Source organism: Ranitomeya imitator, chromosome 9 (assembly GCF_032444005.1).
Source record: "Ranitomeya imitator isolate aRanImi1 chromosome 9, aRanImi1.pri, whole genome shotgun sequence".
Taxonomy (NCBI): Eukaryota; Metazoa; Chordata; class Amphibia; order Anura; family Dendrobatidae; genus Ranitomeya; species Ranitomeya imitator.
The window spans coordinates 7,573,775-7,599,315 of NC_091290.1; the positions used below are offsets into that span (position 1 = coordinate 7,573,775).

Here is a 25,541-nt window from a genome sequence, read left to right on the forward strand (position 1 = left end):
GCTCTGCCGGCTGTGGCCCGGCCACCACCTCAGCCACCTCTGGGACAGGAAGTAGCGATCTGGTCAGTGGCCGCCGTACTAGGTCACATGGTGAGAAAACCTGTCTCTTCCCGCACATCGAGGAGGGAGGACGTAGCTGACTTCTCTCGCGAAGGTTTTATTATTAATGCGAATATTTGGCCTTCTGTCTGCCACGTTACAAATGGCTGAGGGGAATGAGATCGTTTATGTAATTCTCCAATAAGAGTGAATGTGCTCCCTCCATGCTGACTGTCTCCCGTCGGGTGGATTCTTCGTGCTCCCTCCATGCTGACTGTCTCCCGTCGGGTGGATTCTTCGTGCTCCCTCCATGCTGACTGTCTCCCGTCGGGTGGATTCTTCGTGCTCCCTCCATGCTGACTGTCTCCCGTCGGGTGGATTCTTCGTGCTCCCTCCATGCTGATTCTCTCGTCGGGTGGATTCTTCGTGCTCCCTCCATGCTGACTGTCTCCCGTCGGGTGGATTCTTCGTGCTCCCTCCATGCGGATTCTCTCGTCGGGTGGATTCTTCGTGCTCCCTCCATGCTGACTGTCTCTCGTCAGGTGGATTCTTCGTGCTCCCTCCGTGCTGACTGTCTCCCGTCGGGTGGATTCTTAGTGCTCCCTCCATGCTGTCTCCCGTCGGGTGGATTCTTCGTGCTCCCTCCATGCTGATTCTCTCGTCGGGTGGATTCTTCGTGCTCCCTCCATGCTGACTGTCTCTCGTCGGGTGGATTCTTCGTGCTCCCTCCATGCTGACTGTCTCCCGTTGGGTGGATTCTTCGTGCTCCCTCCATGCTGTCTCCCGTCGGGTGGATTCTTCGTGCTCCCTCCATGCTGACTGTCTCCCGTCGGGTGGATTCTTCGTGCTCCCTCCATGCTGATTCTCTCGTCGGGTGGATTCTTCGTGCTCCCTCCATGCTGACTGTCTCTCGTCGGGTGGATTCTTCGTGCTCCCTCCATGCTGACTGTCTCCCGTTGGGTGGATTCTTCGTGCTCCCTCCATGCTGTCTCCCGTCGGGTGGATTCTTCGTGCTCCCTCCATGCTGACTTTCTCCCGTCGGGTGGATTCTTCGTGCTCCCTCCATGCTGACGTGCTCTCTCCATGCTGGCTGTCTCCCGTCGGGTGGATTCTTCGTGCTCCCTCCATGCTGACTGTCTCCCGTCGGGTGGATTCTTGGTGCTCCCTCCATGCTGACTGTCTCCCGTCGGGTGGATTCTTAGTGCTCCCTCCATGCTGACGTGCTCCCTCCATGCTGACTGTCTCCCGTCGGGTGGATTCTTCGTGCTCCCTCCATGCTGACTGTCTCCCGTCCGGTGAATTCTTTGTGCTCCCTCCATGCTGACTGTCTTCCATCAGGTGGATTCTTCGCTCCCTGTTCTCTGTCGTTTTCTTTTTAGATCTGTGTGTCAAAAAAAAGTCTTTTCTACAGTAATGGGATGGAGCTGTCAGTTGCCATGGTTACTGGCCATTGTGATGGAGTTGTCTCCTGGCGCCTCCGCTCTGGGATTGGAGACGTCTGCGGCTTCTTGTGTTTATTGTGTAAATCGTCACCGGCTGCGTCTCTCGCTCTTCCCGGGGGACGCCGCATGTACAGAGGGTGACTGGGGGGCAAAGAGACGGCGAGAAGGAGGCGCCAGCATCAACATGGAGGGGGTCATGTGACTGCTGCAGCCAGACGTGCCCATCCCTCCACAAGGGTCTGATGCCAAGCATGCCTACCCCTCCACCAGGGTCAGATGCCCACCCCTCCACCAGGGTCAGATGCCCACCCCTCCACCAGGGTCAGATGCCCACCCCTCCACCAGGACCTGATGCCAGGCATGCCCATCCCTCCACCAGGCTCTGATGCCAGGCATGCCCATCCCTCCACCAGGCTCTGATGCCAGGCATGCTCACTGTTACACAAGGCCCCGATGCCAAGCATACCCATCCCTCCACCAGGGTCTGATGCCAGGTATACCCATCCTTAAACCAAGATCTGATGCCAGGCGTGCCCACCTCTACAGGCTATGATGTCAGGCATGCCCACCCTTACTCCAGGGTCTGATGTCAGGCATGCCCAGTTACAAGTCTCTGATGCCAGGGGTGCCTACCCCTACACCAGGGTCTGATGTATAGATACAGATTTATACAGCCACCACTAGGGGGAGCTCACTACATACAGAATTATACAGCCACCACTAGGGGGAGCTCACTACATACAGATTTATACAGTCACCTCTAGATGGAGCTCACTACATACAGATTTATACAGTCACCTCTAGATGGAGCTCACTACATACAGATTTATACAGCCACCACTAGAGGGAGCTCACTACATACAGATTTATACAGTCACCTCTAGATGGAGCTCACTACATACAGAATTATACAGTCACCATTATGCAAATTGCCTCTTCTGAGACAGAGCTCATTACGTACAGATGTATAAAGTCACCACTAGAGGGAACTCTCTACATACAGATTTATACAGACACCACTAGAGGAGCTCATTACATACAGAATTATACTGTCACCTCTAGATGGAGCTCACTACATACAGATTTATACAGTCACCTCTAGATGGCGCTCACTACATACAGATTTATACAGTCACCACTAGATGGAGCTCACTACATACAGATTTATACTGTCACCACTAGATGGAGCTCACTACATACAGAATTATACTGTCACCACTAGATGGAGCTCACTACATACAGATTTATACTGTCACCACTAGATGGAGCTCACTACATACAGATTTATACAGTCACCACTAGATGGAGCTCACTACATACAGAATTATACTGTCACCACTAGATGGAGCTCACTACATACAGAATTATACTGTCACCACTAAGGGGAGCTCACTATATATAGATTTATACTGTCACCACTAGGAGGAGATCACTACATACAGATTTATACAGTCACCACTAGGGGGAGCTCACTACATACAGATTTATACAGTCACCTCTAGATGGAGCTCACTACATACAGAATTATACAGTCACCTCTAGATGGAGCTCACTACATACAGAATTATACAGTCACCTCTAGATGGCGCTCACTACATACAGAATTATACAGACACCACTAGAGGAGCTCACTACATACAGATTTATACAGTCACCACTAGATGGAGCTCACTACATACAGATTTATACTGTCACCACTAGATGGAGCTCACTACATACAGATTTATACAGTCACCACTAGAGGGAGCTCACTACATACAGATTTATACAGCCACCTCTAGAGGGAGCTCACTACATACAGATTTATACTGTCACCACTAGATGGAGCTCACTACATACAGATTTATACAGTCACCACTAGATGGAGCTCACTACATACAGAATTATACTGTCACCACTAGATGGAGCTCACTACATACAGAATTATACTGTCACCACTAAGGGGAGCTCACTATATATAGATTTATACTGTCACCACTAGGAGGAGATCACTACATACAGATTTATACAGTCACCTCTAGATGGAGCTCACTACATACAGAATTATACAGTCACCACTAGGGGGAGCTCACTATATATAGATTTATACAGTCACCACTAGGGGGAGCTCACTACATACAGATTTATACAGTCACCTCTAGATGGAGCTCACTACATACAGATTTATACAGTCACCTCTAGATGGAGCTCACTACATACAGAATTATACAGTCACCACTAGGGGGAGCTCACTATATATAGATTTATACAGCCACCACTAGAGGGAGCTCACTACATGCAGATTTATACAGCCACCACTAGAGGGAGCTCACTACATACAGATTTATACAGTCACCACTAGGGGGAGCTCACTACATACAGATTTATACAGCCACCACTAGAGGGAGCTCACTACATACAGATTTATACAGCCACCACTAGGGGGAGCTCACTACATACAGATTTATACAGCCACCACTAGAGGGAGCTCACTACATACAGATTATACAGTCACCTCTAAATGGAGCTCACTACATACAGAATTATACAGTCACCACTAGGGGGCGCTCACTATATATAGATTTATACAGCCCCCACTAGGAGGAGCTCACTACATACAGATTTATACAGCCACCACTAGGGGGAGCTCACTACACACTCAAAAGTTTGGCGAATCGATTGCCGAATCTAAATTTTCCATATTTGTGCCGAATTTATATTTGATGATCCGTTCCAAACATATTCAGTAGTTTCTACTCCCAATGACATATGGCGAATATTGCAAAACAATATTTGCCGCTGATCGTAATCGGAACCAAATTTTGAAGAATTTGCTTTACTCTAGTTTTGAGCTGCAATTTGTGTATTTTGGGCTTTTCGAGGGTCTTTATCTTCTTATCTTGGAGCACATTAATCCCAGAAGTACAATAAATCTCCATGTGTGTGGACCTCCTGTAGAGTCGCCCCCAGTTTTCAGGCTGCTTCTTCTGGACTAATAATACCTTATTTGTGCCTGGCATCACCCTCGCGACTGCTGACGACGATCGTGGCCTTGTGCCAGCACAAGATAGTGGCACATCCCAGCCACGACTATACACATATATTCACTGTGATACATTGTGTCATATTTGTAAATAGAAATTGTCACATTTAGTTTTAGGGTTTTTGCTTATTTTTTCCCAATAGAAAGAACATAACCCAAAACCCACTGGAGAATCTGTGTAAATCCGGCGCTTTATTAGCGGTCCATGATTTTGTGCTCTGCACATGTGCATCCCCCTTTGCTGTCCCCCTCCAGCTCCCGCTCCCCCTCCACAGCCCTGCACCAAATCCTCCTTCCATGTAAAGTGGAGATCCAGGCAAAGACAAGTGACAGGCGGCAGCGGAGCAGGTAGGTAAAGAGGGCGATGGGGCAGCAGGGATGGAGGGGGCGCTGCGGGTGGTACCAGGTAAGATAAGGAGTGGGGGAGGGGAGAGAGATGAAGATGCCGCGTGAAGGCATCACGGGGGTCTGCTGCACCTGCACCATGAGGCTGGTGCCCATCCTGCCCGGGTCCCTACATCTCTCCAGGTCTCACCCTCCCTGCCCCCGCTTTACAGAGATGTGACATTGTGTCGCTGTCCTGCGCTGCTGGTTTTCCACCTGTCACCTCTCATCTGACATTACAGAGATTTCCCCCCGATTATTTCAGCATAAATTCCTGCGTCTTTACATTATGACATTTAAATAGCGGAAAGGGTTAAATAGATCCGATCTACAGCCGCGTCCTGCAGATCACTCGCCCTATATCGCACTGTGCGGCAGCTCAGAACGCGGTGGACTTGGTGTCATTGTCCTGCACAACCCAATGTGAGATTATGTTCTAGGACTGCAGGTGATCGGCCCTAATAGAACTCTGCCATCGTCTGTCGGAAGCTGCGGAACAAAAGGAATCAGCAGCGCGACGTCCCAACTAACAGCGGACACATTGTTCACATTGTGGAGGTGGAACCTGCAGTCCTATGTAAAATCACAGGTAATAAATTGGCACCATGACTTGTGCAAAACCATAGACTCCGATCCAACCGTGTGCACAAATCCAGAGACAAGAAAAATCGGAAATGACGCATAAAAGTTATGGAAAATTCATGACGAAGAAAACAAACTGTCCTTTCTTAAGGTTTCCCAATAGCTGGAGCAGAATGACGGGGTGCAGAGTGGGGTGACGGGGGGCACTGAGCGGGGTGACGGGGGGCACTGAGCGGGGTGACGGGGGCGCAGAGAGCAGCGCAGGGTGACTATGTGCAGCGCAGGGCGGTACTGAGCTGCACGGATGAATGAAAAGACACACTGAAGGATGCCACAGGATGACTGAGCTGCACAGGGTAATGAGAATCAGAAGAGGATGACAGAGGGTGGAGAATCGTGAGAGGGAAACAAGAAGAGCAGCACAGGACGAAAAAAGGTTTGCAGATTAACACAAAACAGTGTGGTGTTAGAGCACAGGTCAGGGGACAGAGGTTAGAATGTGAATGCAAGAGCATCCACATAAGATCCTGTCTGCAGCCACCACTAGGGGGAGCTCCCTGTATACAGAGATACATGATAAGATCCTGTCTGCAGTCACCACTAGGGGGAGCTCCCTGTATACAGAGATACATGATAAGATCCTGTCTGCAGTCACCACTAGAGGGAGCTCCCTGTATACAGAGATATATGATAAGATCCTGTCTGCAGCCACCACTAGGGGGAGCTCCCTGTATACAGAGATACATGATAAGATCCTGTCTGCAGTCACCACTAGGGGGAGCTCCCTGTATACAGAGATACATGATAAGATCCTGTCTGCAGTCACCACTAGGGGGAGCTCCCTGTATACAGAGATACATGATAAGATCCTGTCTGCAGCCACCACTAGGGGGAGCTCCCTGTATACAGAGATATATGATAAGATCCTGTCTGCAGTCACCACTAGGGGGAGCTCCCTGTATACAGAGATACATGATAAGATCCTGTCTGCAGTCACCACTAGGGGGAGCTCCCTGTATGCGGAGATACACAAGATCCTGTCTGCAGCCACCACTAGGGGGAGCTCCCTGTATACAGAAATACACAAGATCCTGTCTGCAGCCACCACTAGGGGGAGCTCCCTGTATACAGAAATACATAAGATCCTGTCTGCAGCCACCACTAGGGGGAGCTCCCTGTATACAGAGATACATGATAAGATCCTGTCTGCAGCCACCACTAGGGGGAGCTCCCTATATACAGAGATACATGATAAGATCCTGTCTGCAGCCACCACTAGGGGGAGCTCCCTGTATACAGAGATACATGATAAGATCCTGTCAGCAGCCACCACTAGGAGGAGCTCCCTGTATACAGAGATACATGATAAGATCCTGTCTGCAGCCACCACTAGGGGGAGCTCCCTGTATACAGAGATACATGATAAGATCCTGTCTGCAGTCACCACTAGGGGGAGCTCCCTGTATACAGAGATACATAGGATCCTGCCGGCAGCCACCACTAGGAGGAGCTCCCTGTATACAGAGATACATGATAAGATCCTGTCTGCAGCCACCACTAGGAGGAGCTCCCTGTATACAGAGATACATGATAAGATACTGTCTGTAGCCACCACTAGGGGGAGCTCCCTGTATACAGAGATACATGATAAGATCCTGTCAGCAGCCACCACTAGGGGGAGCTCCCTGTATACAGAGATACATGATAAGATTCTGTCTGCAGTCACCACTAGGGGGAGCTCCCTGTATAGAGATACATGATAAGATCCTGTCTGCAGCCACCACTAGGAGGAGCTCCCTGTATACAGAGATACGTGATAAGATCCTGTCTGCAGCCACCACTAGGGGGAGCTCCCTGTATACAGAGATACATGATAAGATCCTGTCTGCAGCCACCACTAGGGGGAGCTCCCTGTATACAGAGATACATGATAAGATCCTGTCTGCAGTCACCACTAGGGGGAGCTCCCTGTATACAGAGATACATGATAAGATCCTGTCTGCAGCCACCACTAGGGGGATCTCCCTGTATGCGGAGATACATGATAAGATCCTGTCTACAGTCACCACTAAGGGGATCTCCCTGTATACAGAGATACATAGGATCCTGTCTGCAGCCACCACTAGGAGGAGCTCCCTGTATACAGAGATACATGATAAGATCCTGTCTGCAGCCACCACTAGGGGGAGCTCCCTGTATACAGATACATGATAATATCCTGTCTGCAGCCACCACTAGGGGGAGCTCCCTGTATACAGAGATACATGATAAGATTCTGTCTGCAGCCACCACTAGGGGGAGCTCCCTGTATACAGAGATACATGATAAGATTCTGTCTGCAGCCACCACTAGGGGGAGCTCCCTATATACAGAGATACATGATAAGATTCTGTCTGCAGCCACCACTAGGGGGAGCTCCCTGTATACAGAGATACATGATAAGATCCTGTCTGCAGTCACCACTAGGAGGAGCTCCCTGTATACAGAGACACATAAGATCCTGTCTGCAGTCACCACTAGGAGGAGCTCCCTGTATACAGAGACACATAAGATCCTGTCTGCAGCCACCACTAGGGGGAGCTCACTGTATACAGAGATACATGATAAGATCCTGTCTGCAGCCACCACTAGGGGGAGCTCCCTGTATACAGAGATACATGATAAGATCCTGTCTGCAGCCACCACTAGGGGGAGCTCCCTGTATACAGAGATACATGATAAGATCCTGTCTGCAGCCACCACTAGGAGGAGCTCCATGTATTCAGAGATACATGATAAGATCCTGTCTGCATCCACCACCAGGGGGAGCTCCCTGTATACAGAGATACATGATAAGATCCTGTCTGCAGCCACCACTAGGGGGAGCTCCCTGTATACAGAGCTACATGATAAGATCCTGTCTGCAGCCACCACTAGGGGGAGCTCCCTGTATACAGAGCTACATGATAAGATCCTGTCTGCAGCCACCACTAGGGGGAGCTCCCTGTATACAGAGATACATGATAAGATCCTGTCTGCAGCCACCACTAGGGGGAGCTCCCTGTATACAGAGATACATGATAAGATCCTGTCTGCAGCCACCACTAGGGGGAGCTCCCTGTATACAGAGATACATGATAAGATCCTGTCTGCAGTCACCACTAGGGGGAGCTCCCTGTATACAGAGATACATAGGATCCTGCCGGCAGCCACCACTAGGGGGAGCTCCCTGTATACAGAGATACATGATAAGATCCTGTCTGCAGCCACCACTAGGAGGAGCTCCCTGTATACAGAGATACATGATAAGATACTGTCTGTAGCCACCACTAGGGGGAGCTCCCTGTATACAGAGATACATGATAAGATCCTGTCAGCAGCCACCACTAGGGGGAGCTCCCTGTATACAGAGATACATGATAAGATTCTGTCTGCAGTCACCACTAGGGGGAGCTCCCTGTATAGAGATACATGATAAGATCCTGTCTGCAGCCACCACTAGGAGGAGCTCCCTGTATACAGAGATACGTGATAAGATCCTGTCTGCAGCCACCACTAGGGGGAGCTCCCTGTATACAGAGATACATGATAAGATCCTGTCTGCAGCCACCACTAGGGGGAGCTCCCTGTATACAGAGATACATGATAAGATCCTGTCTGCAGTCACCACTAGGGGGAGCTCCCTGTATACAGAGATACATGATAAGATCCTGTCTGCAGCCACCACTAGGGGGATCTCCCTGTATGCGGAGATACATGATAAGATCCTGTCTACAGTCACCACTAAGGGGATCTCCCTGTATACAGAGATACATAGGATCCTGTCTGCAGCCACCACTAGGAGGAGCTCCCTGTATACAGAGATACATGATAAGATCCTGTCTGCAGCCACCACTAGGGGGAGCTCCCTGTATACAGATACATGATAATATCCTGTCTGCAGCCACCACTAGGGGGAGCTCCCTGTATACAGAGATACATGATAAGATTCTGTCTGCAGCCACCACTAGGGGGAGCTCCCTGTATACAGAGATACATGATAAGATTCTGTCTGCAGCCACCACTAGGGGGAGCTCCCTATATACAGAGATACATGATAAGATTCTGTCTGCAGCCACCACTAGGGGGAGCTCCCTGTATACAGAGATACATGATAAGATCCTGTCTGCAGTCACCACTAGGAGGAGCTCCCTGTATACAGAGACACATAAGATCCTGTCTGCAGTCACCACTAGGAGGAGCTCCCTGTATACAGAGACACATAAGATCCTGTCTGCAGCCACCACTAGGGGGAGCTCACTGTATACAGAGATACATGATAAGATCCTGTCTGCAGCCACCACTAGGGGGAGCTCCCTGTATACAGAGATACATGATAAGATCCTGTCTGCAGCCACCACTAGGGGGAGCTCCCTGTATACAGAGATACATGATAAGATCCTGTCTGCAGCCACCACTAGGAGGAGCTCCATGTATTCAGAGATACATGATAAGATCCTGTCTGCATCCACCACCAGGGGGAGCTCCCTGTATACAGAGATACATGATAAGATCCTGTCTGCAGCCACCACTAGGGGGAGCTCCCTGTATACAGAGCTACATGATAAGATCCTGTCTGCAGCCACCACTAGGGGGAGCTCCCTGTATACAGAGCTACATGATAAGATCCTGTCTGCAGCCACCACTAGGGGGAGCTCCCTGTATACAGAGATACATGATAAGATCCTGTCTGCAGCCACCACTAGGGGGAGCTCCCTGTATACAGAGATACATGATAAGATCCTGTCTGCAGCCACCACTAGGGGGAGCTCCCTGTATACAGAGATACATAGGATCCTGTCTGCAGCCACCACTAGGGGGAGCTCCCTGTATACAGAGATACATGATAAGATCCTGTCTGCAGTCACCACTAGGAGGAGCTCCCTGTATACAGAGACACATAAGATCCTGTCTGCAGCCACCACTAGGGGGAGCTCCCTGTATACAGAGATACATGATAAGATCCTGTCTGCAGCCACCACTAGGGGGAGCTCACTGTATACAGAGATACATGATAAGATCCTGTCTGCAGCCACCACTAGGGGGAGCTCCCTGTATACAGAGATACATGATAAGATCCTGTCTGCAGCCACCACTAGGAGGAGCTCCATGTATTCAGAGATACATGATAAGATCCTGTCTGCATCCACCACCAGTGGGAGCTCCCTGTATACAGAGATACATGATAAGATCCTGTCTGCAGCCACCACTAGGGGGAGCTCCCTGTATACAGAGCTACATGATAAGATCCTGTCTGCAGCCACCACTAGGGGGAGCTCCCTGTATACAGAGCTACATGATAAGATCCTGTCTGCAGCCACCACTAGGGGGAGCTCCCTGTATACAGAGATACATGATAAGATCCTGTCTGCAGCCACCACTAGGGGGAGCTCCCTGTATACAGAGATACATGATAAGATCCTGTCTGCAGCCACCACTAGGGGGAGCTCCCTGTATACAGAGATACATGATAAGATCCTGTCTGCAGTCACCACTAGGGGGAGCTCCCTGTATACAGAGATACATAAGATCCTGTCTGCAGCCACCACTAGGGGGAGCTCCCTGTATACAGAGATACATGATAAGATCCTGTCTGCAGCCACCACTAGGAGGAGCTCCATGTATTCAGAGATACATGATAAGATCCTGTCTGCATCCACCACCAGGGGGAGCTCCCTGTATACAGAGATACATGATAAGATCCTGTCTGCAGCCACCACTAGGGGGAGCTCCCTGTATACAGAGCTACATGATAAGATCCTGTCTGCAGCCACCACTAGGGGGAGCTCCCTGTATACAGAGCTACATGATAAGATCCTGTCTGCAGCCACCACTAGGGGGAGCTCCCTGTATACAGAGATACATGATAAGATCCTGTCTGCAGCCACCACTAGGGGGAGCTCCCTGTATACAGAGATACATGATAAGATCCTGTCTGCAGCCACCACTAGGGGGAGCTCCCTGTATACAGAGATACATAGGATCCTGTCTGCAGCCACCACTAGGGGGAGCTCCCTGTATACAGAGATACATGATAAGATCCTGTCTGCAGTCACCACTAGGAGGAGCTCCCTGTATACAGAGACACATAAGATCCTGTCTGCAGCCACCACTAGGGGGAGCTCCCTGTATACAGAGATACATGATAAGATCCTGTCTGCAGCCACCACTAGGGGGAGCTCCCTGTATACAGAGATACATGATAAGATCCTGTCTGCAGCCACCACTAGGGGGAGCTCACTGTATACAGAGATACATGATAAGATCCTGTCTGCAGCCACCACTAGGGGGAGCTCCCTGTATACAGAGATACATGATAAGATCCTGTCTGCAGCCACCACTAGGAGGAGCTCCATGTATTCAGAGATACATGATAAGATCCTGTCTGCATCCACCACCAGGGGGAGCTCCCTGTATACAGAGATACATGATAAGATCCTGTCTGCAGCCACCACTAGGGGGAGCTCCCTGTATACAGAGCTACATGATAAGATCCTGTCTGCAGCCACCACTAGGGGGAGCTCCCTGTATACAGAGCTACATGATAAGATCCTGTCTGCAGCCACCACTAGGGGGAGCTCCCTGTATACAGAGATACATGATAAGATCCTGTCTGCAGCCACCACTAGGGGGAGCTCCCTGTATACAGAGATACATGATAAGATCCTGTCTGCAGCCACCACTAGGGGGAGCTCCCTGTATACAGAGATACATAAGATCCTGTCTGCAGTCACCACTAGGGGGAGCTCCCTATATACAGAGATATATGATAAGATCTTGTCTGCAGCCACCACTAGGGGGAGCTCCCTATATACAGAGATATATGATAAGATCCTGTCTGCAGCCACCACTAGGGGGAGCTCCCTGTATACAGAGATACATGATAAGATCCTGTCTGCAGCCACCACTAGGGGGAGCTCCCTGTATACAGAGATACATGATAAGATCCTGTCTGCAGTCACCACTAGGGGGAGCTCCCTGTATACAGAGATACATGATAACACCCTGTCTGCAGCCACCACTAGGGGGAGCTCCCTGTATACAGAGATACATAAGATCCTGTCTGCAGTCACCACTAGGGGGAGCTCCCTGTACACATAGAAACTTCTGGGTGAGTTTATACCATTCTGGGTTCTGCATATTTTATTGGCTCCATTTGATGATTTTGATCTGTGACATCGTAGATACCAGTGAATAGATCTTTCCCGCTGTAGAATATTCGGGATTCTCACGCGTTGCTGCTGGTCCACTTCTCCGCTATGTAGGAGGTGCGGGTGTTCTACTCCTGGCTGCTCAGTGATCCGCGCTCATTAGTGCAGGTAGACGGCCGAGATGGCGGCTTTACTATCTCCGCCAAACAAACACCATCCAGCCGCAATTGATCACAAGCGCTGATGGTCTCGGCGGGGGAAACACATGACAACGTGGACCTTGTGATGTGGATACAGGATTCATGCCTGACCTGCTGATTCTGCAACATGAAAAGAGCTTAATATACTCAGCCGGGAGCAGGAGATTATAAAACCCCTGTAGAGATGAAGCTCATGGCGGACTACAAGTCTCAGTTTTCTTCCCTGCCACGGAAAATGAACAATGATGGAAATACCATCTATAATACAAATATATCGGGCCGTGGATGAACACAGACATCGTCATAAGGCCCAGAATAAAATGAAAAAGAATGGGCCCTACCCCAAAAATAATTACTATTATAATGCATCTTTACATTGGTCAAAGCTCCCGTTTTCAAATACACTGCTCCAAATTCACTGCAGAGATAGAATTAAAATGATAAAATTCTACATACCTGACGTCACCACTAGGGGGAGCTCACTACATACAGATTTATACAGTCACCACTAGGGGGAGCTCACTACATACAGATTTATACAGCCACCACTAGAGGGAGCTCACTACATACAGATTTATACAGCCACCACTAGGGGGAGCTCACTACATACATATTTATACAGCCACCACTAGAGGGAGCTCACTGCATACAGATATATACAGTCACCACTAGGGGGAGCTCACTACATACAGATTTATACAGACACCACTAGGCAGAGATCACTGCATACAGATTTATATACGGCCACCACTAGATGGAGCTCACTACATATAGATTTATACTGTCACCACTAGGGGGAGCTCACTACATACAGATGTATACAATCATCACTAGGGGGAGCTCACTACATACAGATGTATACAGACACCACTAGGAGGAGATCACTACATACAGATTTATACAGTCACCACTAGGAGGAGCTCACCACATACAGATTTATATACGGCCACCACTAGGGGGAGCTCACTACATACAGATTTATACAGTCACCACTAGGGGGAGCTCACTACATACAGATTTATACAGTCACCACTAGGGGGAGCTCACTACATACAGATGTATACAGACACCACTAGGAGGCGCTAACCATATACAGATTTATACAGCCACCACTAGAGGGAGCTCACTGCATACAGATATATACAGTCACCACTAGGGGGAGCTCACTACATACAGATTTATACAGTCACCACTAGGAGGAGCTCACCACATACAGATTTATATACGGCCACCACTAGGGGGAGCTCACTACATATAGATTTATATTGTCACCACTAGGGGGAGCTCACTACATACAGATGTATACAGACACCACTAGGGGGAGCTCACTACATACAGATTTATATACGGCCACCACTAGATGGAGCTCACTACATACAGATTTATACAGTCACCACTAGGGGGAGCTCACTACATACAGATGTATACAATCATCACTAGGAGGAGCTCACTACATACAGATTTATACAGCCACCACTAGGGGAGCTCACTACATACAGATATATACAGTCACCACTAGATGGAGCTCACTACATACAGATGTATACAGACACCACTAGTCGGAGATCACTACATCCAGATTTATACAATCATCACTAGGGGGAGCTCACTACATACAGATGTATACAGACACCACTAGGCGGAGATCACTGCATACAGATTTATATACGGCCACCACTAGGGGGAGCTCACTACATACAGATTTATACAACCACCACTAGGAGGAGCTCACTACACACAGATTTATACAGTCACCACTAGGGGGAGCTCACTACATACAGATTTATACAGACACCACTAGGTGGAGATCACTGCATACAGATTTATATACGGCCACCACTAGATGGAGCTCACTACATATAGATTTATACTGTCACCACTAGGGGGAGCTCACTACATACAGATGTATACAGACACCACTAGGGGGAGCTCACTACATACAGACGTATACAATCATCACTAGGGGGAGCTCACTACATACAGATGTATACAGACACCACTAGGGGGAGCTCATTACATACAGATGTATACAGACACCACTAGGGGGAGCTCACTACATACAGATGTATACAATCATCACTAGGGGGAGCTCACTACACACAGATTTATACAACCACCACTAGGAGGAGCTCACTACACACAGATTTATACAGTCACCACTAGGGGGAGCTCACTACATACAGATGTATACAGCCACCACTAGGAGGAGCTCACTACATACAGATTTATATACGGCCACCACTAGATGGAGCGCTCTAAATGTCGGATAATACAGCCACCACTAGGAGGAGCTCACTACATACAGATTTATATACGGCCACCACTAGATGGAGCGCTCTAAATGTCGGATAATACAGCCACTATTAAAATGTAAGACCCTGCATCCAGAGAGCTCGGCTAGTGGATCTGCTAAGCTAAATGTTATAAATTATTAACAAGCGGCTGCTACAGACAGGAGTGAGGAAGGAGAGCGTGCCTGTACTGACAGTGCGCCTCTGTGCTCAGAGTGTCACTGCTCAAGCTTGGTCCCTCTGGGCAAGTGAGTGCAGTCAGCCGACAAACAAGCTAAAGGGCAGTGCACCCCATGTTAATTGAGGGGGGGGGGGAAGCAGTGCACTGAGGCCTTGGCCACGACAAAGGTGCAGCGACGAGCCCTGATTTAGGTATTAAATAATTTATTTTTTTCAGAACAAAAGTAGTAAAATCTATAGTACAGGCGTGATTTTTAAGTCCTATATGTGACTGTACATGCCACCTAATTGCCATTTTGGGGGGACAGACTCCCTTTAAGATATTTGCTTCTAATTTGTTGATGCAACTACACTGTGCGCAGAATTATTAGGCAAGTTGTATTTTAGAGGATTATTTTTATTATTGATCAACAATTATTTTATCAATCAACCCAAAATCCAAAAATATTAAGCTTTGATATTTGAGTAAGTTGCAGTGGGGTATTTTAGATTTGGCTCTTAGAAGGATGTTTGTGCAGGTAACTATTACTGTGCAGAATTATTAGGCAACTTAATAAAAACCAAATATATTCCCATCTCACTTGTTTATTTTCACCAGGTAAATCTCCGAGCACTAAAAAATACTCGGAGGACCCCCGAGCGTGCTCTGGAAATCTCGAGTAACGAGTACATTCGCTCATCACTAATAGCCCCCTTTCTTTCTGATGACGCTCGGCAGCCTCCATCCATAGATTCTGTCAGTTGCTTGATCTGTTTACTACCAACATTGTGTGCAGCGGCCACCACAGCCTCCAGACACTGCTCCGAGAGGTGGACTGTGCTCCCTCCCTGTAGATCTCACATTTTATGAGGGACCACAGGTTCTCTATGGGGTTCAGATCAGGTGAACAAGGGGCCATGTCATTATTTGTTCTTCTTTGAGACCTTTACTGGCCAGCCACGCTGTGGAGTAGTTGGAGGCTGTGATGGAGCATTGTCCTGCATGAAAATCATGTTTTTCTTGACCGATACCGACTTCTTCCTGGACCACTGCTTGAAGAAGTCTTCCAGAAACTGGCAGTAGGTCTGGGAGTTGAGCTTCACTCCATCCTCAACCTGAAAAGATCCCACAAGTCCATCTTTGATGATCCCAGCCCATACCAGTCCCCCACCTCCACCTTGCTGGGTCTGAGTCGGAGTGGAGCTCTCTGCCCTTTACTGATCCAGCCTCCGGCCCGTCCATCCGGCCCATCAAGAGTCACTCTCATCTCATCAGTCCAGAAAACCTGTGAGAAGTCAGTCTTCAGATATTTCTTGGCCCAGTCTTGACGTTTTATCTTATGTTTCTCGTTTTTCAGCCTTCCTTACCTTGGCCATGTCTCTGAGTATCGCACACCTTGTGTTTTTTGTTACTCCAGTAACGTTGCAGCTCTGAAATATGGCAAAACTGGTGGCAAATGGCATCTTGGCAGCTTCACGCTTGATTTTCCACAATTCATGGGCAGTTATTTTGCGCCATTTTTGCCCAATACGATTTTTGCGACCCTGTTGGCTATTTGCCATGAAACGTTTGATTGTTCGGTGATCACGCTTCAAAAGTTTGGCAATTTCCAGACTGCTGCTCCCTCTGCAGACATCTCAAAATTGTGGACTTTTCAGAGCCGTCAAATCTCTCTTCTGACCCATTTTGGAAAAGGAAAGGAAGTTGCCTAATAATTAAGCACACCTCATATAGGGTTCTGATGTCATTAGACAACACCCCTCCTCATTACAGAGATGCAATCACCGGATTTACTGCATTGGTAGTTGGCTCTCAGCCTGAACAGCTTGGAGGAGGACAACAAGTATAAAGTGTCATGTGATCAGAATACAACTTGCCTAATAATTCTGCACAGTGTATATCCATTTTTTAAGCGTTGCAGATTCAGAGGAATCGTAGCCGTGTACGCACCGAGCGCGGATTTACAACCCTCATATATTCAGGCCGTAGAAGTTTCCAGTATTTGAACCCGAGTAAATTATGAAATTCACGTATTTGTCCACGTTGAAGGAAATGTAAAATCTCAGTTCATGACAACTGCAAGAAACTCAAAATCGTGCATCTGTAAAATTCAGAATATTTGTGTGGATGTTCTCATAGTCTCCATTATGGTAAAGAGATAAATCTCAAATCTGCACAGTCAGCCCTAACAATGTGCGACTCCGGGGTCAGATGGGGGATGCAGGCCACGCTCCAGGCACCAGGCCAGGAGAAATGGGGGTAACACTGTGGGGCCAGGAGTAATGGGGCCAACAATGCGGGGGCCAAGAGTAATGGGGGTAACGCTGCGGGGCCAAGAGTAATGGGTCCAACGGTTTAGAGGCCAGGAGTAATGGGGCCAACGGATTGGGAGCCAGGAGTAATGGGGCCAACAGTCCAGGGGGCAGAAGTAATGGGGCCAATGGACCAGGAGCCAGGAGTAATGGGGCCAAAGGTCTGGGGGCCAGGAGTAATGGAGCCAAAGGTCACAGAATGAACTTCAATCCAATATTGCAGCCAGCGGGTAAGGAAAGGGTGAATCAGCACCCGAAAACTCCGCCCATATGACCGAAAACCAGTCCTGCCAAATTCAGGTGACAGGTTCCCTTTAATGCTAAAATCCAAATCCCTAGTTTCCCTAGTGTGCACAACCATTGAACAAATAATACATTTGTGGATGATTGCGTCTTCCACTAGGGGGCGCTCACTGCACAGGAACGTACACAGCTCCTATTGAACTCTGCAGTAATTTCATTTCTACTGTGCTCCCCCTGGTGGAGGAAGAGTGGAATGACAAAGACCAATTGTCCTTTTAATTTTTATTTCAGAAATCAATAGTAACATGAAGATAAGACACTTTGTAATAAATCTTATCAGAGAAATCTGCTTCCTTCTGGTCAGGACTGATCTTTCATTTTATGAGTGAAAGCTGCCCATAGTGAAGACAGATCTTCTCATTACTGAGAAAAGAGATGACAGTTGGTGCTTATAATACTCCATAGAGGCATCAAGAGCTAGAGGGAGATACATGGGGGAGAATGGAGGAGATAAAGGCAGGTACATAAAGGGGTGGAGCTAGAGGCAGACCCAGGAGGAGGAGCTAGAGGCAGATGCATAAAGGGAGGAGCTAGAAGACAGGGGAGGAGCTAGAGGCAGATATATAAAGGGGAGGAGCTAGAGGCAGACACATAAAGGGGAGGAGCTAGAGGCAGATACATAAAGGGAGGAGCTAGAAGCAGATACATAAAGGGAGGAGCTAGAGGCAGATATATAAAGGGAGGAGCTAGAAGCAGACAGGGAGGAACTAGAGGCAAATACATAAAGGAGAGGAGCTAGAGGCAGATACATAAAGGGAGGAGCTAGAGGCAGATACATAAAGGGAGGAGCTAGAAGCAGATACATAAAGGGAGGAGCTAGAGGCAGATATATAAAGGGAGGAGCTAGAAGCAGACAGGGAGGAACTAGAGGCAAATACATAAAGGAGAGGAGCTAGAGGCAGATACATAAAGGGAGGAGCTAGAGGCAGATACATAAAGGGGAGGAGCTAGAGGCAGATACATAAAGGGAGGAGCTAGAGGCAGATATATAAAGGGGAGGAGCTAGAGGCAGATACATAAAGGGAGGAGCTAGAGGCAGATACATTAAGGGAGGAGCTAGAGGCAGATATATAAAGGGGAGGAGCTAGATGCAGATACATAAAGGGAGGAGCTAGAAGCAGACAGGGAGGAACTAGAGGCAAATACATAAAGGAGAGGAGCTAGAGGCAGATACATAAAGGGAGGAGCTAGAGGCAGATACATAAAGGGGAGGAGCTAGAGGCAGATACATAAAGGGAGGAGCTAGAGGCAGATATATAAAGGGGAGGAGCTAGAGGCAGATACATAAAGGGAGGAGCTAGAAGCAGACAGGGAGGAACTAGAGGCAAATACATAAAGGGGAGGAGCTAGAGGCAGATACATAAAGGGGAGGAACAACATATATTCTTCAGTATATTCTCCAGATATAGTTACATTTTCCATAGAACGTTATAAGCACCAACTGTCATGTCCTGTCTCACTACTGGGAACGTCTGTATTCAGTAAAGACAGATTTTACCTGAGAACTGAGAATTTTGAGAATAAAAGCTCAGTCCAGGTGGAGAAAGAAGCAGATTTTTATTCTCAGATATATTACAAAGTTTCTTATTCTTTTTACATGAACTATTGATTTATGGGGGGAAAAAAATCCTTAAAATGACAGTCGCTCTATAACCTGCCGGGACCCCTTCCCCTTGTGTTCATGTAAGTTTTCAGGCTTGCTGAGCGTCGCCGGGCCCCTGTATATGTTCTGTATCAGGGGCCGCTTCGTCCTCTCCGGCTCGTATCTCACACGGAACATTCAGTATCATTTGTTTCCAAACTTCTCATCTCCTGAACTTTCCCGTCCTCTGATGGTGATCCGCCGCGTGGAGCCGCGCTGAGATGTCGCCGCCGATCCCTCAATAGACGCGATTCTCCTTCATTGTCCGGATATGTAAGAGGATCCCGGCTGAGCGATGACTGCCGGACTTGTTCTCCCTGCAGCCCCCAATAGATTTTCTTGGCTCCTCTCCTATAGCCGGAGGGTCCGCCATTCTTCTTGTTGCCTTGGTGACACTGTTCTCCTCCCCCCTGGCTCGCTGCTGCCGCCGACACCGCATGTGTGATCTGATGCCTTTGATCAGATGACTCAAAATACCGGGAACACATTCATAATCTCAACACGAATTAATGAGTTAGGAAGAAAACTGCATAAAATCAGGAGCCGGGAAAAAAAGGAGCAGCCGCTTACATGAATAGAATGTAAAAACACTGAGGACAAAGCAGCAACTTACATATCAAAGAAATGATAAATTATGTTATCTCTGCAAAAAACTATGAGGGTAACATCCCTGGTGGTCTAGGGCAGTGAGTTTATAACATACATGGTGGTCTAGGGCAGTGAATAACCTTATAATATGCCTGGTGGTCACTACAACCAGGAGACACAGAGTGGCTATATAGAAATGGACATGAAGACTACTGGGTCTACAGTAATCATGGAAAATACATTACTTTTACAGGCTTTCTGGTTTACTCAGAGATATAAATCAACACATGGAAACAAGCTCCAAAGCAGAAATTATTACAAAAATGGGAAGGGTACCGTAATGCAGGGGTCCCCAACTCCAGTCCTCAAGGCCCACCAACAGGTCATGTTTTCAGGATTTCCTTTGCATTGCACAGGTGATGCAATTATTACCTGGGCAAGACTAAGGAAATCCTGAAAACATGACCTGTTGGTGGGCCTTGAGGACTGGAGTTGGGGACCCCTGCCGTAATGGGTCTGGCGGCAATGCAAGACTATGAGTAGTATGTAAAGCTGGATTATATAGGTGGTCTTGGGCAGTGAGTTTATAATATCACTGTTGATCTAGGGCAGGTAATGAGTTTACAACATGCCTGGTGGTCTAGGCAAGGCTGTGGAGTCGGTAAGCCAAACCTCTGACTCTTACTCCTCAATTTCCATGACTACACAACTCTGACTCCACAGAACTGGTCACTACCGAGCATGAACATAAAGTGCAGCACAGATTCATCTCAGCTAAAAGCCGAGATCCTTAGATCAGTTACAGAACAGCCATTTATAGGACTTTTCATAACCTTCCCCAAATTTACAGCACATCTTGCACTGAACTACTGAACCCAATGTATTATATATTTTAAGAGTCAGTAGACTGCAACTCAGACTGCACAACCCTGGGTGTGGGCAGTGAAGGGATTAACTATTAACAAGTACTGTATGCAAAATTAACTGTACTCATAGGACCATCAGGGATTTCTTGATGTCTTCATCTGTTTAGGGGTTGGAGAATAATGTCATGTTTTTTGTCTTTCTTCAGGCAGGATGTCTGCTTCCAGTATTTCAGCCCTTGTTGGAGCATGCGTTCATCTCCTTCTCTTTGCTCCGGTGGTCCTCGGTACAGATTATCGTTCAGCATTTTCTGTTGCTCGAACAACCAGTATGGAAGGGGGTCCCGAAATGGTCATCACGTTTGACAAAGTCTATGTCAATATCGGAGGTGACTTTGACCCCAAGTCTGGGATTTTCAGATGTCGCATCCCTGGAGCTTATTATTTTTCCTTTACCATTGGAAAGTTTCCCAAGAAGAACCTGTCAGTCATGCTGATGAAGAATAAGAATGAAGTTCAGGTCATCATCTACGACGAGCATCACCACAAAGAAAGAAAGGTCGCGAGTCAGAGCGCCATGTTGCAGCTGGACTATGGAGACACGGCTTGGCTTCGCCTTCATGGAGATGCAAAGTACGCCCTGTACAGTAATGTGGGACCTTATACCACCTTCAATGGTTACTTGATCTACCCCGATACATCCTATTATTTCCAGACCGGCAGTGAATCCTATAAACTTCAAAGCTCTCAAAATGTAATCACATCTACAGAAGGGTCCTCAGAACAAAATGAGGTCTACAAAAAGTACATTGTAAGCGACCACCAACACATGAACACGGACCCTCGGTCTGCTTTCTCCGTGGCCCGAACTGAAAGTCTTGTTGGGTCCGAGGACAAGAAGATCCTACATCAACCAATCACTTTTGACACTGAATTTGTTAACATCGGGAAGGACTTTAACCTTTCATCTGGTGAGTTTCACTGTCGGATACCTGGAGCGTATTATTTTTCCTTTACTATAGGGAAAATGCCTTATAAAACCATGTCCGTCAAGCTGATGAAGAACAAGAACGAGGTTCAGGCAATGATTTACGATGACAGCCTCTCAAAAAAACGTGAAATGCAGAGTCAAAGCGTGATGCTATCACTACAACCGGGAGACACAGTATGGCTATACAGCCATGGACATGAAGGCTACGGAGTCTACAGTAATCATGGAAAATACATTACTTTCACAGGCTTTCTGGTATATCCGGAGATAACATACAAGCAACACATGGAAACAAACTCCAAACCAGAAATTATTACAAAGATTTGAAGGGTACTGTAATGGGTACAGTGACAATGCCAGACTATTACTAGTATATAAAGGTGGATTATATAGGTGGTCTAAGCACATATGGTGCAACTGAGACATTAGGCACATGTTTGTATTATCTTCTCACTGATTTTAGTTATGTTTGTACCATTGCTCATTGTGTCATAGATAGCGCCTCCTAATGCATACGGCACCCAGAATTTCTTGAACATTGACCATTAGATTGTATGCAGTCTTAGAGCATCAAATATAAGAGACACCATGCTCAAATGTAAAATATATCCGCTAGTTTCAGAGCATTGACGTGAATGAAACTGGACTTCCAAATTACTAGATTTGGGCTAAAAAAGCCAATATAATAGGCCAGTGAAAAGTTTTATCCATTTAGGACTCCTCTTGCTCAAATGTCGCACGTCCAGCAAACACAAAAGTACCTCCTCTCATATAATAGGAGGAAAGTGTTGATCTTGACGATTGGTGAAACACTGTGAATATTCCTTTTAAGAGGACCAGGCACTAGATCAAGTGTGACGAGATTTTACTCTTATTTTATCCCAGCTGTCCTGATTATTTTTTTTTATTCAGCATATGGTTCCATAGATATTAGCCGTTTTATGTAGTGCTAATTTTTATGGTCTTTATGAAGCAGACGTAGCTCACGGGATCCTCTGGGGCGTGTCTTTAGGCTGCTCTGCATAATTAAGCCATGAGCCACGCCTCCTTAGTAAAGACCATAAAAATAAAAAAAAAAAAGGCCATGAACAAAAATGGCTCATATCTCTGACACCATATGACGGATTTTAGAAAAACAAAAAATAGAATAATTAGTGGAGCAGCGGGAAGAAAATAAGAGCTGGACACTTGACTTAGTGACAGGTCTAATTTTAAATGCAGTTGCATCTACATTTCCACTATTTTTATGGAGCTACTTCTTAAATCCCCTCCACTTGTGATCATCTATTGATAGGACCAGTGACATCGGTCTGTGTCTCCATTCATAGAGTTGTCATTCACCGCTCATCCAAGTGTCGGTGGGCATGTTCTAGATCTGTGTAGTGCATAAGTGGAGTGGGGAACTTCCCCGTGTCCGTAGTGTAAGGAGTGTATGCAGGAGGAGGCCGCTCCGACCGACATAAGACAGTGTAAGATACACAGAAGCCACGCAGAACGTGCCGTACGTTACACTACCAGGCGGCGATAAGAGGGGAATAAAATCATTTTCTATTTCCCATGTGTTTTGGCAATTCTAAATGTCATTAATGGAGTATGTTTATGCAAATAGGAGTGATTTCATGGAGATGCGTCCTGTGGGAACCATCGCTCCTGATGCCAGCAGTTAATTAAACCTGCTAATGAGCCCTTGTATTTCACCAGCAGGCGGCACAGAACAGACATGCGGCGGATTAGGAGCCACTGACACATGGTTTGCAGGTGCTGTGATAATTGGGGGTTTTCTGGGGAAGGAGGATTTGGAGCTGGTTCATATGATTATTTCACGCGGTATTTGGTGCCAAAACAAGGAGAGGATTTATGAAAAGAATAGCCGCCTCTGTGCTTTGCACGTCCCCTCTATTCTCAATCCCGGAGGTCCTGTCAATGATGTTAGGACCCCGTGCACCTGCGTTCTCTGGGGTCGTATGGTCATCAGCTCCAGTGCGCGCTGAATAAACCCTTTAACTCATGCAGAAAATTTCCCACCCAATCAATCAACCCCCTGTCCTGCGCCTGCTGTGAGTAGAGGACGAGCTCTAGTACCCTGTGCCTGCTGTGAGTAGAGGACGAGCTGTAGTACCCTGCGCCTGCTGCGAGTAGAGGACGAGCTGTACTACCCTGCGCCTGCTGTGAGTAGAGGATGAGCTGTAGTACCCTGCGCCTGCTGTGAGTAGAGGACGAGCTCTAGTACCCTGCGCCTGCTGTGAGTAGAGGACGAGCTGTACTACCCTGCGCCTGCTGTGAGTAGAGGACGAGCTGTAGTACCCTGCGCCTGCTGTGAGTAGAGGATGAGCTCTAGTACCCTGCGCCTGCTGTGAGTAGAGGACGAGCTGTACTACCCTGCGCCTGCTGTGAGTAGAGGACGAGCTCTAGTACCCTGCGCCTGCTGTGAGTAGAGGACGAGCTCTAGTACCCTGCGCCTGCTGTGAGTAGAGGACGAGCTCTAGTACCCTGCGCCTGCTGTGAGTAGAGGACGAGCTCTAGTACCCTGCGCCTGCTGTGAGTAGAGGATGAGCTCTAGTACCCTGCGCCGGCTGTGAGTAGAGGACGAGCTCTAGTACCCTGCGCCTGCTGTGAGTAGAGGATAAGCTCTAGCACCCTGCGCCTGCTTTGAGTAGAGGACGAGCTCTAGTACCCTGCGCCTGCTGTGAGTAGAGGATAAGCTCTAGTACCCTGCGCCTGCTTTGAGTAGAGGACGAGCTCTAGTACCCTGCGCCTGCTGTGAGAGGACGAACTCTAGTACCCTGCGCCTGCTGTTAGTAGAGGACGAGCTGTAGTACCCTGCGCCTGCTGCGAGTAGAGGACGAGCTGTAGTACCCTGCGCCTGCTGTGAGTAGAGGATGAGCTGTAGTACCCTGCGCCTGCTGTGAGTAGAGGACGAGCTCTAGTACCCTGTGCCTGCTGTGAGTAGAGGACGAGCTGTACTACCCTGCGCCTGCTGTGAGTAGAGGACGAGCTGTAGTACCCTGCACCTGCTGTGAGTAGAGGACGAGCTCTAGTACCCTGCGCCTGCTGTGAGTAGAGGACGAGCTGTACTACCCTGCGCCTGCTGTGAGTAGAGGACGAGCTCTAGTACCCTGCGCCTGCTGTGAGTAGAGGATGAGCTCTAGTACCCTGCGCCTGCTGTGAGTAGAGGACGAGCTGTACTACCCTGCGCCTGCTGTGAGTAGAGGACGAGCTCTAGTACCCTGCGCCTGCTGTGAGTAGAGGACGAGCTGTACTACCCTGCGCCTGCTGTGAGTAGAGGACGAGCTCTAGTACCCTGCGCCTGCTGTGAGTAGAGGACAAGCTCTAGCACCCTGCGCCTGCTGTGAGTAGAGGACGAGCTGTACTACCCTGCGCCTGCTGTGAGTAGAGGACGAGCTGCAGTACTGAGATCAGCCTCCACGCCATGTGTGGGGCTGTGAGGTTCTGGTCCATACATAGTCTGCGCCTGCTGATCGCTGCAGGGCCGAGTGTTGGACCCACCAATCTGATATTAATGACCTTTCCTAAGGATATGTCACCAACATCA

The 25,541-nt window shown here is 48.1% G+C and overlaps 1 protein-coding gene across 2 annotated transcripts; it reads left to right on the plus strand.

The window, feature by feature from the left end:
- The first annotated feature begins 3,123 nt into the window (after positions 1-3,123).
- On the plus strand, positions 3,124-23,544 carry C1QTNF4 (C1q and TNF related 4). Of its 2 annotated transcripts, XM_069739849.1 has the most exons (3): positions 4,803-4,851; positions 5,328-5,476; positions 21,207-23,544. In XM_069739849.1, the coding sequence occupies exon 3, from the start codon at positions 21,212-21,214 to the stop codon at positions 22,313-22,315; it is 1,104 nt and encodes a 367-aa protein (XP_069595950.1). In that variant the 5' UTR covers positions 4,803-4,851; positions 5,328-5,476; positions 21,207-21,211; the 3' UTR covers positions 22,316-23,544. The 2 variants fall into 2 exon arrangements, with proteins under 2 accessions (XP_069595949.1, XP_069595950.1); XM_069739848.1 differs by lacking the exon at positions 5,328-5,476 and having other exon boundaries at positions 3,124-4,851.
- Positions 23,545-25,541: the final 1,997 nt, after the last annotated feature.

Coding starts and splice junctions, on each gene's coding strand:
- C1QTNF4 (XM_069739848.1), top strand. CDS start 4,728: ATGTGCATCCCCCTTTGCTGTCCCCCTCCAGCTCCCGCTCCCCCTCCA. Junction 4,852..21,206: donor GACAGGCGGCAGCGGAGCAG/GTAGGTAAAGAG, acceptor GTCTTTCTTCAG/GCAGGATGTCTGCTTCCAGT.